General features: G+C 43.4%; 1 protein-coding gene across 1 annotated transcript in view; it reads left to right on the top strand.

Moving 5' to 3' along the window:
- Positions 1-1,953: 1,953 nt before the first annotated feature.
- The window catches only part of EXOC2 (exocyst complex component 2), a 222,857-nt gene continuing 204,784 nt past the window's right edge, over positions 1,954-20,026 (top strand). The window contains exon 1 of the mRNA XM_088471721.1: positions 1,954-2,262. Within this exon, the coding sequence (XP_088327847.1) occupies positions 2,145-2,262 (118 nt within the window). The 5' untranslated portion in view covers positions 1,954-2,144. The remainder of the gene's footprint in view (positions 2,263-20,026) is intronic.

Here is a 20,026-nt window from a genome sequence, read left to right as displayed (position 1 = left end):
GCATAACCCTAAAACTGCTGGGGTGGTGCATAACCCTAAGTCCCCCACGGGGGTGCCTAAACCTAACCCCCCCACCTTCCAGCACCCTAAACCAAACCCTCCGAGGGGGTGCCTAACCCAAACCTTCCCCCAGTGGCCCCTAACACCCCCACTTTCCCTGGCCTAATCCTAAGTCACCTAACCCCCCCTCCCTCACGGCTAACAGCTAGACTGGCCAGATTTACCTCGTTCGGGATTTCAGCTAGCTAGATTCTAAAGTCGGGATAAAGATAGGTGTCAAATACCGACAACTATCTTTCGTAAGACCCGTGCCGAGCATTCAATGTCGGGATTTAGACCGACAGCATTCAGTCCGCCGGTCACTTAACTACATCCAGCTGCTGGTTATGCGCCTGGGCCAATTATCTAGGAAGGGTGAGCGCCGGTTCTGTGGATTTGTAAATATATTTCTTTATTGAATGTTTCTCTTGTGTATACCCAGCAACGGAACAAAGAAATGTAACGATACATTATGCCAGCCGTACACACTGCACAATCCGGTGTAAACCGACATAATATATCGTTACATGTTGCATATAGCAGCATGGTGTCGTTCATAGCATTGTCCTATCTACTGTGCAACACAGCAGATGGAACAATGTCATTGCCAGGTGATCTGAAGAGTTTCCGGATACATCTATATATAACATTTGTAACTGTACACATGAACTATGTATTGGGAAAATGTTTACTTGTGAGCTATGAGAGTTTGTCACTGAAGAGCTGCATACTGGACAATGGGAACCCGGTTTCATCTTTAAAGAAATTTATGCTTTAAATTCGTAAGCAAAATTGCCAAAGAAATCTGCAGTTTTGACAAATCAAAACCTATTACATCTACCCCATATGGTGCAATTATAAGTTTGCATATTAAGGGCAGATTCAATTACAGATGTGTCCTCGTTCATCTAGCCTCAATATGCCACACAGCACAACTTGCCTGGCATGAGTGAGCTGCCAGGCCCCGTGCTACTCTGCTACTGTCTGGCGTCTTTTTCTCCAGAAATGCATCTAAGTCGCAATGCGATGCAACTATGAGGCACCAGCAGACTGTGTTGATAAATTTGATATGCGATATTTGTGTGCATCCAAGTCTGTATATTATGAACCACAACAGAATTTGGAATGACAAAAGCTGCAGCCGCTACATTGTAGCACTTTGCATACAGATTCAGAGACTAGTCGCACTCAGATATAAAAGTGTCGCATATTGCATTAATCAGCACAGTCTGCTCTTGCGTCCGAGTCGCATATTTTCTGCCAAAAAAAAAGATGCCGGGCAGTAGCAGAGTCTCATGTAACCTGGCACACAAAGGGCTTTTTAGCACAACTGCAGCAACGATGTATAAAGACACATATGTACATGTAATGTGCAGCAGCAATGGCTTTGCAACATTCGTCTAGCTTATATTTGCACATACCCCATGTAGGGGAGATCAGAAATTAGCGCACAACTACTTACTGTAAATGCTGTGTGTGCAGACCATATCCTGAAGTTCCTAGCATCTAATTTAAACGGCCACTAAATCTATGCAGGAGCACAGCAGCAGGAATGTACTAGGTAAGTTTCCTATATTGCACTGACAACGTGTATAAATGCCCTGTGCTTGCTCTATTCCAGCTCTTACCTTACCTGATATAGATCTAGTGGCAGTTAAACTTTTACTGCGCTTTTATAACGTGTTTTACACCATGCTCAGCTGTAGGCAGAGCAATCTGTCCACCTCAATCGTATCTAATTTTTTTATCTACTAATCTCATATACATTAACCACAATGGTTGCTGTTATTTCCTAGTTGGGGAAAGGTAACCTTCCAACAATTCCTCTCTTCCCCAGCTTCCTGCACTAGAAAGGACTACGCACGCGCGGGAAGTGTGACGTCAAACCGATCTAAGTGAACGCGCTATACGCACCCGGAAGTTCACGTGAGAACCGCAGCGCATAGTGACGCGAGACTCCCCCTAACGCATGCGCGGTGGCTGTGGATGTGCTCAGTGTGAGCAGCAGCAGTGTGTTATTTATTTACATCGGTGGCTGCAGCGGTTCCTTCATCCCTATAATATCTGTACACCGGGCAGGCCCATAATATCCTGAAGCTGCAGTTATGTCACGTGTGCGGCAGCCTCCGCTGGTCACTGGCATCTCGCCCAAAGAAGGGACTTCGTGGACCAAGGTTACCATCAGGGGAGAGAACCTGGGTACCGGCCCGTCTGACCTCATAGGTAATGTCATATACTGTCACTGAGCAGCATTTCCTGGAGAGTACCTCACATCTTTGTGAGCTGGCCATTTTTTGGAGGGATGTTCCAAATTTCTCTGTCCCTCTTTCCATGCATCTGTAATCACTGCATAAATTATGGGGGAGATGTTTCAAGCCCTGGAGAGACAAAGATAAAGTGAAGAACTTGACTATAGCAACCAATTAATTACTATCTGTCATTTATCTAGCACAGGCTATTAAATGACGGGCAACTTTTCCACTTTATCTCTCTCCAGTGCTTGATACATTTTCCCTTATGACAATATGGTGTTCTGCTTCTTGTATGTTGGATATCATACATATTACATTACACATAAAAACACTAGTAGTAGTTTTGGACCACGCTGAAAAATGTCAACACGTCAAAAGCAGTTACACCAATGCTTTTAAGTTTTTTTACAATGAAGTGTAGACTAAAGGTGCGTACGCACTGGGCGATTAAAGTGGACGACTGAATGATAACGATATCGTTCAGTCGTCCACTTTATCGTCCATTTTTAACAAAAATGATAACTACGTGTTCCCGCGGGTCGTTCGTCATTATCGTTCATCGGGTTAACATGCAGGCCAACCTGACGATGTCGTTAGTTTGCTGCATGTTATGGAATGGGGGAGAGAGCCCGGCGCTGAACGATATCGTTAATGATATCGTTCAGCGGGTGTGCTCAATGTCATGAACAACATTGAGCACAGCCTGCCAGGAACACACTAGACGATATCGCTCAGGGTAGCATATCGTCTAGTGTGTACGGTCCTTACAGCTGCATACACACACAACGATTTTTTGAACGATTAGCGTTAAATGACATAATTTGACGATAATTGTTTGAAAAAATCGTTCACTTTCTGAGTCAAACAATGAACGATAATCATTCATGCGCGTTCACGTTTGTAGTTCAGTCAGACTTATCAACTCAATGATTTTCATTAAGGAAATATGCAAAAATCGTTTGCAGTTCAAAAAAATCGTTCATTACACTTTAAAAAATCTGACAGAAAATCGTTGGTAACAAAATCGTTGTGTGTGTGTGTGTGTGTGTATGCAGCTTTATTCTTAATTTATTCCATGGCTATCCAAGTTTCCAGACACTGGGGCACCTGTTGAGTTGGTCATAAGCAAATTTGCAATTCTCATTTGCACATTGAAATCCCTTCAACCTCATGCAGATTCAGTTCACATTGACGCCATTAACCTCATGCAGATTCAGTTCACATTGACGCCATTAACCTCATGCAGATTCAGAGGCATCTTAAGCTGGGTACACACTATATATGATGTTTGTACCCAGTGATGATGCAATGTAACGATACATTGCGTTCACTGTACACACTACATGATCCGGTATACAATGGCGCAGTGTGTCGTTACATGCTTCATGTATCTCTTTATTACATTGTCCCATGATGTTTGTACTCAGTGATGATGTGTTGTAGTGATACATCATGTGCACCGTACGATCCGGTATATGATGGCACAGTGTGTCGTTACATGCAACTCAGTTGGGTCATTCATTGCATTGTCCCATGATGTTTGTATCCAGTGATGATGCGATGTAACGATACATCGCACACACCATACACACTACATGAGTCGGTATACAATGGCACAGTGTGTTGTTACATGCTGCATGTAACTCAGTTGGGTAATTTATTGCATTGTCCCATCTTCTGTGCAGAACAATGAACGACCGTTGTTCACGATGGATTGGGTGTACACACTATACAATGTGTAGTATCAGTGTTGGAACGATATTTCGTATAGTGTGTACCCAGCTTTAGACTTGTGACTCCTTCCGCTTAGTAGTAATGAGCACAATACTGCACTAAACATTTCAAAGCATAAATAATTTATTAACTAGCATTCATTTATTGATCATAATATATAGCCACATGTTTAAAATTGTCCATAACACATTAAATGTATCTAATAAGTTGATAAAAGTACATTGTATAGCAAAAATATTTCTGTTGGTGTTGTCGGTAAACCAAGGTAATGGAGATTAGTGTTCTGTTATATGATGCAGTTTTTCATAACAATGTATCGATATTCAGTTAAATGGCCACAGTCTCTTAATTGGGGATGCAGTCAGGAAGCTGACGGTCGAAATGCCGATCACCGGTTTCCCAACTGTCATCCTGGCAGGGTACTAATGACAGGCATTGAAATCCTGACGCCTGTCATTGGACCTACGCCGGGAGCCAGACGCCTGGCATACCGAATGAAGGTAACCCGGGCGCAGACAGCCGCCGGGAGGAGTGTTATGTTTCAGGGCTTCCGGGGGGGACTTGGGGTTAGGCACCCCCCCTGGGAGAGTTAGGGTTAGGCTAGGGAAAGGGGGGGTTAGGGTTAGGAACCCCCATGGGAGGTTAGGGTTAGGCACCCCCTCCCGGGGACGGGGGAGTTAGGTTTAGGCACTTAGCGGGGGGTTAGGGTTAGACACTAGGGGGGAAGGTGCGGGTTAGGCACCCCTAAGGGAGGGTTAGGAGGGGGGGTAGGGTTAGCATTACTTACCTAAATACGCTGTCAGGATCTTCACCCCTGCCGGGCTTCCAGCGTCGGGATTTGAACCGTTGGTAATACGTACAGATTCCCTTAATTGGATGGTAAACAGGAAATCTATAAAGCTCAATATACGGTACCGTATTAATTAACTTATTAGATACATTTATTGTGTTTGTCTCTTATGGACAAATTGTATTCCTGTGGCAATGTATTATGATCAATAAATGAATATTAATCAATAATTCATGGTTAGGAATTTGTCTTGCACAGTACATCAGTGCTGTATTGTGCTTATTATTACTGTTTTGTTTGTAAGGTTGGCAATACCTTTTTGACTGGTGCAGGTGTGCATTCATCCCTTTTTGTTTCTCAGGTGCTTGGTATACTTCAATATATCCTTCCGCTTACATCTGGGTGCAGCTGCATGTAACTGCACCAGGTCATTCATTATATCATCCCATCTGCTGTACAGACGATGCGATGGACTGTTGTTGACAGATTGGGCAGACTCACTATATGTTGTGTACGATATATCATTGTTCTGATCCGTGCCGGAATTATTTATATATTTGTTGTGGCTGCTGAAGGGTTGGTGTGCAAGATCCATTAGCACACACCATGCTAGTGTGAAAAAAAAAGTTTATAAATAATAGTTAAAAGAAAAAATATGCTAGCACTTCTAACCCAAGTTTGACTTTGTGGAGTCCCCCGTTATAATGTCACTGAACCCTAGCTTGATCAGTATGGGGCTGACAGCCGTAGAGTAATTTGGCCCACATGGAAAATGCAAGCTTACTCCAAGAGAGAGCCACCAACAACAACAGCATTGCTACTGATCAGGAGGGCGCACTGCTCATGTCATCCTAGTTCAAAGCTACTTTACTGCTTCATTAATATTGCTGCTACTAGCTTAGAGTGTGATCAGGGGCAAAAAAGCATTGTGGTACATTTAATAGCATACAATATTGCTCTAAGCATTCACAGACAATTATATGTATATTGATTGATCTGTACAATTATGTGTATATAGCTTTTGTTTGAACTAGGGATGTGCAGGGTCGGATAGGTTCGAGTTTGCACGTTGAGTTCGGATTTTTCCCTCCAAAAAAACGGAACTCAGAAAGAGGCAAAACGTCATCTTGCATGGACGAACGTCGGATAGGTTCGAGTTTGCACGTTGAGTTCGGATTTTTCCCTCCAAAAAAACGGAACTCAGAAAGAGGCAAAACGTCATCTTGCATGGACGAACATCATCATTCCTGGACTTTTGTCCAGGAATGATGATGTTCGTCCATGCAAGATGACGTTTTGCCTCTTTCTGAGTTCCGTTTTTTTGGAGGGAAAACTTCCGAACTCAACGTGCAAACTCGAACCTATCCGAGCCTGCACATCCCTAGTTTGAACGCATTTTGAATCGTACATTTTTTTTATGCAAATGTGGGCAATTCCATCCTCAAGATCACTTATTCTACTTTCCATTGTTTGCTACAATCCACAATATTGAGTATGCAGGCCTTGGGTTACATTTTTGCCCACGTTGAGTGTGCATACTTTCTGTGTTACACTTTTGCGCATGTAGAGTATGCATATGTTTTATAAAAATGTTTCCTTTTCAATCCTCCATTGCAGATAATACAGTTACTAGATTCACTTCAAGGTCAGGTACAGGGGTCTAGATAAAAACCAGATCATATATAATGCAGATGATCTTTTTCCCCTGTTTCATTTTACTATAAATAGTCAGGACATGCTGTGTTCTTTTATTTTCTGTAATCTATGGGTTTATCTGCTTGTTGTTCCTAAGAACTCTCTGTGGAGGCAAGCCAAGGACAGGGCTGGCAACCCAGGAATGTAAGTCAGCTAATACCTGGTTCAGGCCTAGTTAAAATTCAAAGGGAGTGTGATGCTATCAGGCAGCAAAGAGAGGACCCTGAACAGATTGGATTTCCCTTTTACTAGATCACCATACTGGCATGTGAATCGGCATGCAGATTGGAGTCCAGTCCTAAATTGCCAACTGCACCTGCCTATAGCTGGGCACACACTTCCTGATGTGTGTACCCAGCGTTGCGATGCCCGACGGGCTGACATATCCGGTGGCCAGTACACATCACATGATCCGGTGTCCGACAGCCTGATATGTCGGTCACCGGCTCCATTCGCCTGCCTGGCGTCGTTCATCACATTGACAGATTTGCAATGAACGACCCCACGGGAACATGCAAGAGCCGACATAGTGGGTACACACGTGCTGATGTAAACAATATGTCGTCGTCTTATGTGTATCCACCTTAAGGTAAGCTGAGTATGACGGTGTCTTTGTACAGTATGCTGTTCACAGACAAATGGAAAGAGTGATCCTCCAGAACAGTTACATTTATAGCTTGGATGAAAGAATCTTTGGCCCTCATTCAGAGCCGTACGCTCTGAGCAGAGCGCACGCTCTGAATGAGGGCCGGCCTCCATAACTATGGAGCGTCCTCCTGGACGCTCGTATAGCTGTGGGTCACCACCCACAGCCTATACGAGCGTGCAGTTTGATGGCCGCGATGGTCTGGACCATCGCGACCATCGAAACTGCGTGCAAAAGCCTGCGGTTGAGGTTTTCAACCGCAAGGCCCGGAGTGATTTTGGCTCTGTCAGAGCCAAAATCACTCCCACTGACATCACTAGTAATGTCAGTGGGCTGGCTTCTGACGGGAGGCGTTCCCTTAGGAACGCCCCCGTCAGGGATGCACGCCCCCGGCACGCCCACCAAAGGGGGCGTGCTGCCAATCAACATCGACAGCACGCCCCCTTTGATCAGACACAACGAGCGAAGGAAAGTCCTTCGCTCGTCGCGTCTGGCGCATGCGCACGACGGAGCTCCCTCCGTCGTGCGCATGCTCAGTGCATAACATCGACCCACTTGCGAGCGGACAGCCGCTCGCGAGTGGGTCTGAATCAGGGCCTTTGATTGCTAATTAATAAGTAAAAGAGCAAGATCCTAGACAGTAATGCACATGGAAGATAGATTTTCCTGGTCAGAATGTGCTCAGGGATTTTGGAAGACTCCTTTAATAATAAAGCTGGGGAGGTTAAAGAAATGGCTATGCTCTTTACTCTAGATCAGGTCTGGCCAACCTGTGGCTTTCCAGCTTTTGTGAAGCTACAAGTCCCAGCATACCCTACCATCGATCAGCTGGTAAAGCATGCTAGGGGCTAGTAGATTCACAACAGCTGGAGAGCCACAGGTTGGACAGGCCTGCTCAATGGGGATCAATGAGTCAACAACTTTTGTGATGGTGTAGACCAGGGCTTGCCAATTTTTTCTAAAATCAGGACGAAAGTATAGGAGCCAGACCACTGTCCCCCCAAAGAAATGACAGTAGTGTGTGAGGAGCACAACTCTGTGTGTTATCCAACTGTTATACACACTATACTAGTCTACAAAATGGAAGTAGTAAAATGGAGGCTACCTCACTACACTGCATAGCTCCGCCTGCTCCACCCCCCCCCCCCCTTCCAGTAATAACAGACCTCATATGCACATAAAACAATAGTGCCAGACATTACTACAATTTACCACCTGGGCAACCCACCCCCACGGCCACACTACTAAAGGAGTACCCCCAGGCAAACAACCCCTCTGTAGCCACATTGCTGTGCAGCTACCCCACGGGCAAACAAACCCCCCCACAGCCACATTACTGAGCAGCTAACCCCGCCGGCCAAGCAACCCTAATGGCCACACAACTAAGGGGGTACCCGCTGGCAAACCACCCCTCTGGAACCATCCAGCCCCCTAACTCCCTCATGGTCACACCACTATCTCTTTGAAGCCACTCAGCAATCCCTGGCCACACATAGACCCTCTTACCGGAGAGCTCTATGCAGCTGGATTTCGGAGCTAGCAGGCAGCCAGGACGTACAGGTGGATCAGCCTAGACTGAGAAAGACAGCAGGAGTCACCGCAGGCCGGGACGGAGAGGAGGAGTCAGCATAGGATGGGACGGACAGGCCAAGCAGTCACCGTAGGCGACATTCAGCACATGCACTCCTGTGCATGACATAACCGCCGCAATACTACAGACACGAAACTCTGCTGATGCTGACGAGGATCTGCTTCTGCCCTCCCTGCAAAATCTGGGAACCAGGCAGCAAAATCTTGTCGCCATGGCGACTAGATTTTGTCAAGATTTTGTAAAAATCTTTGTCAAGCCCTGGTGTAGACATCTCTATTTGAGGAATGCAGTTTTCTCCGTACATGGATTTAATCCATGAGGAGGAGCACATGTGGAAATTATCAGTGTAACTCTAAAATATGAGGATTCACATATCTGTTTAATGATGAGGAAGTGCAAATATGGTGTTTAGTCCCTAAGATTGATGCAGCCAATGATAGCATGTCTGCCAGAACTTCAATTCATATTGTAAATAGAAATCCTCTTAAATGTCATAGCGAGTACACACTGACTGACCTGGACGATATTTGGATCAGACGACATATCGTTTAGTGTGTACCCGGCTTTAGAGACCTTATAGATCGAAGGATAGGGAGATGTTGTTGTGTTTTTTTTTTTTTTTTTTAAATAAAACTTCATATTTTCTCGGGACTACATTGAAATCAGGTGTTACCATAACACTCATATAATGTGGAGACCAGGGCCGGTTCTAGACCTAGTGGAGCCCAGGGCGAAAATTTTCTTTTGGCGCCCCACCTAACAAAAAAGGAACATATCTCAGTGTTACCATAATCATATGAGGTGCCATACATGGTGCAGGTTACTCATATTGGAACTCTAAACTTTGCTTTATTTTGACCCAGATTGTGTACTTTCGTGCATTTTGTGTCTTAATTCAATAATAGTGTACCAAGTACTTGAAATTTTTATTGACCCCTCTATACCCTACATTTTTACTGACCCCTCTATAGTGTTCATTCTAGGTCCGCTGTGGGGCAGGGCTCCGGACCGTAGAAAGGGCACTCTCAAGCGCGGCCGAAAAGGGGGCATGTCTTTAAGATGCACTCCCTTTTTATCACTTTTGGGGGCGTGCCCAGCATTTACGGACATGCTGGGCTGCCCCCAAACTCTTACCTTACTGTGAATAGATGCTGTGACAGGTTGTTTTAGCGGGGTGCTAATACAGCCTAGCGTGAACGGTACCCTCTGTACACTACATTACTGACCCCTCTATACCCTACACTACTCAATTCTGTGTACCCTACCCTACATTACTGACCCCCTCTAGACCTTACACTACATTACTGACCCCTCTATACCCTATATTACTGACCCCTCTATATCCTACACTACATTACTGACGCCTCTGTATCCTACACTACATTACTGAGCTCTCTGTACCCTACATCACTGATTCCTCTATACCAGTGATGTCAAATTCAGGCCATCCAGCTGCAGTGGAACTACACATCCCAGCATGCACTGCCACAGTTTTGCTCTTAGGGCATGCTGAGATATGTAGTCCCACAGCAGCTGGATGGCCACGAGTTTGACACCCATGCTCCTATACCAGGGTTGCCTACCTTTAACATTCTCTTCCCGGGAGAAGCCCGGGTAAGAGATGCAGCAGGGGGCCGACGGGGGCGGGGCTTAACGATTCGCGTCATTAAGCCCCGCCCCCTCATGGTAAAATTGCCGCGATTGGGCACAATTTACATAGGGGGCGGGGCCAAATGCTGTGATTCATGCAGAATCACAGCTTAAGCCCCGCCCCCTTGACGGAGACCCGCGATTGCCGCGGGTATTCTCCTAATTCTGCCCACTTCACTAGGAAGTGGGCAGAATGCGGGAGAGATGCCTACCCTTCCGGGGGTGCGGGGGGTTACCCGAAAAATCGGGAGCCTCCCGCGAAAACCGGGAGGGTAGGCATGTATGTCCTATACCCTACACTACATTACTGATCCCTCTATACCCTACACTACATTACTGATCCCTCTATACCCTACACTACATTACTGATCTCTCTGTACCCTACACTACATTACTGACCCTTCTGTACCATACACTATATTACTTGCCCCTCTATAAGCTACATCACTGACCCCGCTATGCCCTACACTACCTCACTGATCCCTCTGTACCCTACACTACATTGCTGTCCCCTCTATACCCTACACTACATCACTGATAGCTCTCTACACTACATTACTGACCCCACTGTACCTTACACTAAATTACTTACCCCTCTATAAGCTACAATACACTCTATATCAGTACTATATACATTATAGATATGTATTTCAATTGACATACTTTATTTTTTATACAGGGGGGGCAGGGCAGTTCTGAGCAGCAGTTTTCTCCCTCCGGTCTGGCTGTTCTGCTTGTGCATGGCACAAGTTAAATATTATGGCTCCCCCACAGTCACAGACAAGACTGCCAAGATCAGGCCACAAAGTCAGTGTCTTCAGACTTCACAGGAGTACATAATGAAAGCAGAGGCACTCCTCCTAGAATACCATTCTTGATGACATAACGCCCAGCATACTGGGAATATGCTGTCAGACAGGGCAGCGCCAGCGGGGAGACTGCGGCCGCACCCTGCAGGCCGCAGCGCCCTCTGCAATAGGTCTGCCAGCCTGTCCCTTGAACAGCTCCTGGTCGAGATAGACTTTAAATGAATGACCAGGAGAATTTAATAGGCAATACCTGTTGTCACAAAATGTACTAACAGTGCTAGATTATATATAAACCAATATTAAACATAGTTATTATAAAATATAGATTTTAATCTCATAAAATTGACTTTAACAGTGGTAAAAAAAATTTATATAATATGACACGCCACAAATTCCTTGAACTTGTATGTGTGTAATTGTTCAGTGGACCAAACATAGGTATTGTTCAATTTAGGGTAGTCTCCTTGTTTATATAGGCAGCTACCACAATGATCATAACACCCAAAATTTCAACATGATGATATATACCAGTCCAAAACGGGTTAATCTGGGGTGATTACCAGTGAATTAATAGCGCAGATGGAAGATTCCCCTCCGTTGCAAGATTGAAAGTGCTAGTGCTCCAAAGTGCTGTAATATTTAATTCCTCGATGGATTGCCGATCATAGATGACTGCCGATCGGCGTTTCCGATCATTGGATGGGGTATATGCCCCTCAGATGTATGGTCTCCTTAAATTGAACAAGTCGTTTCAGTCTTAAAAAAGCTATATGCAAATAATAAATGTGCATTCTCATTTGTTGAGGCTTATTGAAATTCCCAGATATATACTAATGATACTTAGACAAACACAGTTTTTTTTTATTTAGTTCAGCAAAGAATGTGGAAATACAGAGTCAAAACATATTGAGAACAGTGTTGTATCCATGTGTAGTTTTGAATGGAATTTTGTTCATAAGAATCATAATACATACTCCAGTTTGTCTGTAAATATCAGAGATTTATTGAAATTTAACACACTAAACCAATATATGGTTTAAATAAGAACCTATGATATAATTATTGTATGTTTCAAAGACTGTTTATATTGCTCAAGTTTTTATATTTGAATAACAAGTTATATCTATAATGAAAAAAATATATAAAATTTTTAAGTGTGCCCCCACACAGAGTTCATTTCTTCTTTCGCTGTGGTAATACTAATACATGACTTTGGGGAGCACCAATGACTAACCAAAATAACATGCCAGAAAAAGAAACGAACTGGGAGCGCTAGAATATCACCAACATTTTTATATAGCTAAACAAACTAATAATGAATTACAATATGTATAAAAAAATGTACTGTGGCCACAGAAGAATAAATAAATGAATATACCATACATGAAAAATGAATGAGTAATAAATAGTGGTTGTGTGAAGATACTAATTAATCTTAATCCAGATGATAAATGAGGCTGCAAATGGATATCTTGATCACTCAGTCCATAGATATAATGCAGGTAACAATGTCTAAAGTTGACACAGAAAAATATATATAAAAAAACTGCACCTTTTGTAACAAAAATGTAAACAAGGCAAAGTTCCTGTAACATTGTGCACGATTCTATTCAACGCGATGTAAATAGCGTTGAGATAGCTCCCGGAGCTATTCAATTCATCGCGATGTTAGGTCGGGGAAGGCTCGTTCTCGCGCCTTAAACAAGGTTTTTAGGCGCGATAATGGGCATTCCCCGACCTAACTTCCCTGCGCAAGGCTGTTTTTCCAGGCGCGAAGGGCAGAAAACAGCCTCGCGCCGGAGGGATGAGAGAAGAAATCATTAGTCGGACGGTGTATTGAATAGCTCCGGCAGCTCACTCCCGGAGCTATTTACATCGCGTTGAATAGAATCGTGCCCTATTTAATGTCCTGGTTGAGAGAGAGGGGGTATACCTCTGAGGAAACAGCCTGTTTTTTGGGCTGAGAAACGCGTTAGAATTCACTACCCCCACACATCGTTGCACTCAGGACTTACTACATTCTCCACTGATTTATCCACTCGATTCCCCAGCTGGCTCTGGCAATTGCACAGCGGGACTGCCACGTTCTTCATTCAGATGCTCATCGTGCAATCAGCTGATGCTGGCTCCGGTAACATTGCAGGAAGGGACAGCTATTTTCCCTGCAGATGGTCAGCGTGTCCACAGCTGATGGTTCACCCACGTTGCACCACTACCCTTTGTTCCCATGTGAGGATTGATGGCAGATATTAAGGATCCCTCTGCCAAAGGACATAGGAGAGGCCTCTCCAGAGATTCATGCTGGTTCATCAGCAGTACGGTATTTACCTTCTCCTTCACATGCTATTTGTGTTTTAATGCGGACTGGTGGATTTGGACACACAGTTACAGGAACTTTGCCTTGATTAAATTTTTGCTAAAAAAGGTGCAGTTTTTTTTATATATTTTTCTGTGTCAACTTTAGACATTGTTACCTGCATTATGATATCTATGGACTGAGTGATCAAGATATCTATTTGCAGCCTCATTTATCATCTGGATTAAGATTAATTAGTATCTTCACACAACCACTATTTATTATTCATTCATTTTTCATGTATGGTTTATTCATTTATTTTTCTTCTGTGGCCACAGTACGTTTTTTATACATATTGTTATTCATTATTAGTTTGTTTATAATAAATATTTTGGTGATATTCTAGCGCTCCCAGTTCGTTTCTTTTTCTCCGTAGGTTGTTTAGGGCTCAGCCACCCCTTTCTGGTGAGCAGCTTTAGATTCACACATTGTCTTGGTTTAAACGCCCACTCATTTTTCCATTTTGCACAATTCTCTCTGGCTTAGTGGGCAGCATTTACCATACACTTTTAATCTAGATTTATTTTCCTTTTTTACTAAATATTGTTTATTATTTGTTTTTCATTTCACTGTGGCCATAGGCAATGCTGGTTCACTAATGTAATTTGAATATATTATTTAAGCCAGTTAAAAGAGTTGTATGCTACACTAACACTGCACAACAATGAAAATGTTTCCGATGTGAAAATAGTTACTTCTAATTGATTTCAGCATGCAAAGAATGAATATGACATTTAAAACTCTGTTAGCTCTGAGTTCCGAGATATAGCCCATTTATGACGATGTAGGGGTATTCCCAGTGAAGTGGGCAGAATCACAGAAGGGACGGGGCCTAATGACCCAATTAAATGAATCAGTTATTTGTCCCCTCCCCTATTCAAATATATGCGGTTCACGAGATTACCCACATAAGATAACTGTGGTGCACTGAGTGACAAGCATAGTGAGCGATTCCACCAAGACATTTCAGCAATGGAACAAAGATATCAGGGTTGGTGAATCACTACTGTTGGACAGTGACAAGAGATGCCCCAGAAGAGGAGTACAAGCGAGAAGCAAAGAGAAAGCACCCCCATGAATAGGCCACTATATTAGATAGTACTTTCATATGCTGTATGTTTGTTTCGTATGCTGTATGTTTGTTTCGTTTCGTGTTCTTATTTGTGATTGATTGAATTAAAACAACTGTTATTTATTTTCTGTCAAGAAAATATCAGATTATTTTAAAATAGCTTTTCACTATGACTATATTACTAATGTACATACAGTATAGTGCAAGTCGTGTAGTTCAAAAAATAGAGCTAGTAAAATCATTCTGAAATAATTTTATTTTTTCTTGATCTCAAATTAGTACTGTATGACTATTTTTTAGAAAGGAAACAAATGAAAAGTATTTGTTGTACAGTGTAATTATTCACATTGGGGGAGATGTACGAAGCCCAGAAGCGGTATCAGCGCACATTATGTGCGCTGATACCGCTTCTCCCCGATGTATTATCGGGGGTCTGGGCGGTAAATGACAGGGGCGCTAAGCGCCCCTGTCATTATCGGCGCTGCTATCTACAAGATAGCAGCGCCGATAGCCTGGGCCATGTACGAATGGTCAGATCGTCTGACCGTTCGGCCGGCTGTAGCTGTCGTTATCGACAGCTACAGCCTGGCGCTAGCCTATCCCCACAGCAGGGACAGCGCTGTCCCTGCTGCGGCGGCTGCCGGCTCCAGGGCTCCACGCGGGGATCTCGCGATACTTGCGAGATCCCGCGCATGCTCAGTGGAGCCGGCCGGGAAGAGACACAACGCATCAGCACTAGGCTAGCACTAGGCGGTAAAGAGGCGAAGCGGGAAGCTTTATACCGCTATAATACATCTACCCCATTATGCCCTACACCTGTGTTGTTCTCCTAGTTATGAATATGCAGATGATAGGCCTTGATATGATAGTGATTAGGACTTCAGGCCAAGAGCCATATCAATAAAATATGTATGAGAATCTTTGTTTTGTCTGCTTATGTGAGTAAATCAAGTTTATATCAAAATAAGCGCACGTTAAGCCACAATATATGGGAGGTTGATGTCCAGGTAATCAATAGGAAAAGCCGATTTGTGAAACACAGTGAACAGGAGATATATTTTCCCATGTTATCACAGACAGAAGGCATTATTCTTGATATTACTGTGCACATATACGTTTGATCCCCTTACCTTTTTATATGTTAGGATTTGTGTGTACAAGTCAATAAGACAAAATATGCAAACAATACACTCTCTATAATGGCCCATAGGATTTGAACTAATAGAAGCACGTGTGTATGTGTATATGTGTATGTATGTATGTGTATATATATATATATATATATATATATATATATATATATATATATATATATATATATATATATATATATATATATATATATATATATATTAGGGATGTGCAGGCTCGGTTCTACTCTGTTCCGTTCGGTTTTTTTTCCCGAATCTTATTGGGTTTCAGCTGTCACGAGTTTTGGATAGCCAATAAGATTTGGTAAAAAAAAACGAACGGAACCGAGTAGAACCGAGCCTGCACATCCCATATATATATATATATATATATATATATATATATAATCTAAATAACAGTAATTACATCATGAACGTGTGAAATTTAAATGTGCTTAGCCTAGGCCATAGTTTTCAATACACATTCTTTATGCTAACCAAAGTGTATTCAAATTCATGAAGGTGTATTTGGTAAACATATATTGTGGATCCAATTAAAGGCACATTTGAAACAGAATTTACTAAGGCGTACCAACAACAACCTCACACATCTGGTTCCAATTAAGGAGTAAAGCATAAATAAATACACAGTGGAACTCTTTGGTTTTATTTTTTTATTTCACTTAACACAAGTTATTTGTGTCTATATTTTAAAATAATTTTGCTGGTTTTGTCGATAGATTTTTTTTTTTTTTTTATATTGTATAAACCAGGGGTGGGGAACCTTTTTTTCTGCCGAGGGCCATTTTGATATATATATATAACATTATTCACGTGCCTGGTGTAGGCCACGACCCCTTCGTGTGATGTCACACAGGGGCGGGCCCACATTCGCAGGTGATTACAGCAATGCCCGGAGCATTCTCAGAATGCTTTTGGGAGCTGTAAGGGCGTCAGTGTAATCGTCTGAAGCATCCTAAAGACGCCCCAGGCGGCACTGCTGCATAGATTCAGGCTGCAGGGTGCTATTATAGGCACCCTGCTGGCCAGATGAGGCTAGCAGAAGAAAGCTCAGAGGGCCAGACCAAATGATCCCCCGGGCCTGAGGTTCCCCATCCCTGGTATAAACAATAATAATGTTTTAATATTAGTGCGCCACCCAAAACAACCTTCTCTTTTTTTTGTCGTTGACCACACCCCTGAATGAGGATCATTATAAACTGGAATAATATGGGGTACCGGGGGCGTATCTATAATGGGCCCCTGGGTCCAGGGAGACACACACCTTGCACCATTTGCCCAGTGTCTCGCGCATGTGCAGTACTGGTGTCCCCGGGAAAACAGGTGAGCGCCATTTTCCAGGAGACCCACACATGCGCAGTAGATTCTGACACTAAGCTAGAATCTACTGCACCCGCCGGCCGCTGTGGCACCACTAGAGAGAGGAGGGGGCCTGCACTGAGTCTGCACACGGGCCCCATTCTCTCTTAAAACACCCCTGCGGGGAACAGTTTAATATTGAGTAAGTTCATACTTGTGCAGAAGTTTTTTATTTTTTCTTGAAAAAATATTATCCAGTTAATGGTTAAAAGGGAAATCTCTTTGTACAGATAAAGGCTTCATAATAATCTACATACCTTATTGAAGGTACCATAATGTTCCATAAGTTTTTACTTCTGGCTATTCATTGACCGTATATCTTCAGGAGCCTTTCTCACTATCCTGGACTTGATGAGGCTCAACAAATTTGTCAGTGTCGGACATTTTAGAATGTCAGTGACTTCAATTCTCACAGTTATCAGCAAAGGAGATTTTCTACATCCATAGAACTCCAAGAAGATGCTTACTTTTATGTCCTGGTGGCAGTTCAGCATAGAAAGTTCATCAGGTCCTGGTTCATGGGACAACACTTTCAAATTTAAAAAACGGGGCCAAGATATGTTTAACCACATCTTGTAATGGGAACGTCAGAATATACTGAAATCAAAGTAAAAACTAAGAACAAAGAGAGTGTCACTCTTAGGGGTAAATTTACTAAAGTGAGAGTTTTTAGAAGTGGAGATCTTGCCCATAGCAACCAATCAGATTCTACTTAACATTTAACTAGCACCTTCTAGAAGACAATCGCTAGAATCTGATTGGTTGCTATGTTCAACATCTCCACTTCTAAAAACTCGCTTTAGTAAATTTACCCCATAGACTAATATGACAACCGCCAGTGGTACATGGAGAGGTACTCGCCGCAACACAGCTAGCAAAATGTACATGGTCACAGAAAGAAAAGACCTTTCACATAAATGTGCTTATTTCACATAAAAAATGTGTGGAAAAGTGTTTAGTTTTTTTTCTTCAACAGTTACTGGGGTTGCTTCTCTTATTCTAAGACAATGGTTGTAGCTTTCATAGCTTGGTCCAAAAGAAAACTAATGTCCCTTTAAGAGTTCCATGTAACAGGCAAGGTTAAATGCCATAGCTGATTTCGTAATTTGGAAACAAATTGTTTCTGAATGGTCCCTACATAAAGGAAGTCTTTCAACTACTGGTAGAAATTTAGGCTTCCTCAATAGCCATTATGTCAACAAACCGAATACCCAAGTACCCAGATTGTTCTCTCGAATGGAAGTTTTAGGGACAGAGACATTGGTGATGGCAAACTTCTGTTCCCAGTAGCCTGGTAAATGCTTCAGGAAGAACCATGGCTTGTACCTCTCTGTCCAAATGTATTGCTCCAGGGTCCAGTCTTTACACAAATAAAAAAAATACATTTAATGACCTGGAAGTTGTGCTGGAATTGTTCAGAGATAAAGGAGTAGCAGAGTGTTAGGATCTGTGGTTAGCAGATCATCTTGGTGGCAGTTCCCAGTTATACAGTAGTTGTTACTGGGATACTGCATCATGTCCTGTCCTTGTTCTGGCTTTTTGCAGGTAGCTGGAAATCCTGTCTTTTCTGTGTTTATATCATAGCCTGTCATTCATGTCTGTCTACCACAGTCCTGTCTGTCTGCATTCAGCTTGTTGCCTGCAGTGTCTCCACCTCGCTGCCTCCAGTATGTGTTACTGCAGTATCTGTTGTTTGGATCCTTCCAAGACCATCTCAGCTGCTTGTGTCTGGTGCAACAGGCCGCATTACAGCGTCAGCTGCTCGTGTCAACTTGGTGGCGCAGGCAGCAATCCAGTGACGTTAGTGCGCTATCCTGCGCACCAACACCAGAGACTTTGTTACAACTTTACTCGGCTGCTGCCGCACCTAGCCAAGTACCACCCGCCTCTCAAAGCTACAGCTTGGCTGTCTCAGCCGCACTTCAGCCCACAGGCTGATTCTTTGCCGAGAACTGCCCAGCTCTCAAAGCTGCACCTCGGCTGTCTCAGCCACACCTCAGCCCGCGGGCTGCATCTTTGCCAAGAACTACCCAGCTCTCAAAGCTGCACCTCGGCTGTCTCAGCCACACCTCAGCCCGCGGGCTGCTTCTTTGCCCAGAACTACCCAGCTCTCAAAGCCGCACCTCAGCTTGCAGGCTACTTCTTTGCCAAGATCTACCTGGTTCTCAAAGCCGCACCTCAGTCTGCAGGCTGCTTACTCAGCCCAGTATCACCTGGCTCTCCAAGCCACATTCCAGCTGTCTAAACTACACCACGGCCCTAGGCCACATGTAGTTACCCTGTCTTTATTTTGTTGAGTCCAGTTCTTGTCTGTTTTGTCTGTCAGTCTTGTCATAGTCTTTTCCTGTCTTGTTCAGTCTAGTCTTGCCTTGTTATCCTGCTATTCACTACAGTCCTGGTCATTCCTGCCCTTAGTCCCAAGAAGTACCCAGACCATTATTTGTTGCTGCTAGTGTACCCTATGTATACCTATTGTGTAATTTACCGCAGCCACACTCCAGCTAGCCCTAGTTGTGAAAGGACTGCCACTCCTCCATCATAGCTAGCCCTGGTCAGCAGTCCTGCGATCTCTCCTTTGCAAGAGAATCGTAACACAGAGTCTGTGTTCAATACACTCTTAAAGGCAAGAAAGAATAAAACTTCAATAGTATATTAGTGTTTTGCAAAATGTACTACATGGCGTGAATCTAAAACAAATCCAGCCAAAGCAACCGTTTCACACAGCATTGATTTTCATCAGTATGGACTCAATGAAGGTATTGCCTTATCTACACTCAAGAGCCACGTCTCACAGCTGTAGCTGCATTCATTAGGTGTTGAGTTAACCTTTTAAATTGAGACATTTGTAAATAAATCAAATTCAGAAACAAAAACTTAGGTGC

Source organism: Taudactylus pleione, unplaced genomic scaffold (genome assembly GCF_031769625.1).
Source record: "Taudactylus pleione unplaced genomic scaffold, aTauple2 ptg000116l, whole genome shotgun sequence".
Classification (NCBI taxonomy): Eukaryota; Metazoa; Chordata; class Amphibia; order Anura; family Myobatrachidae; genus Taudactylus; species Taudactylus pleione.
This window is presented reverse-complemented; position numbering and strand designations above follow the sequence as displayed.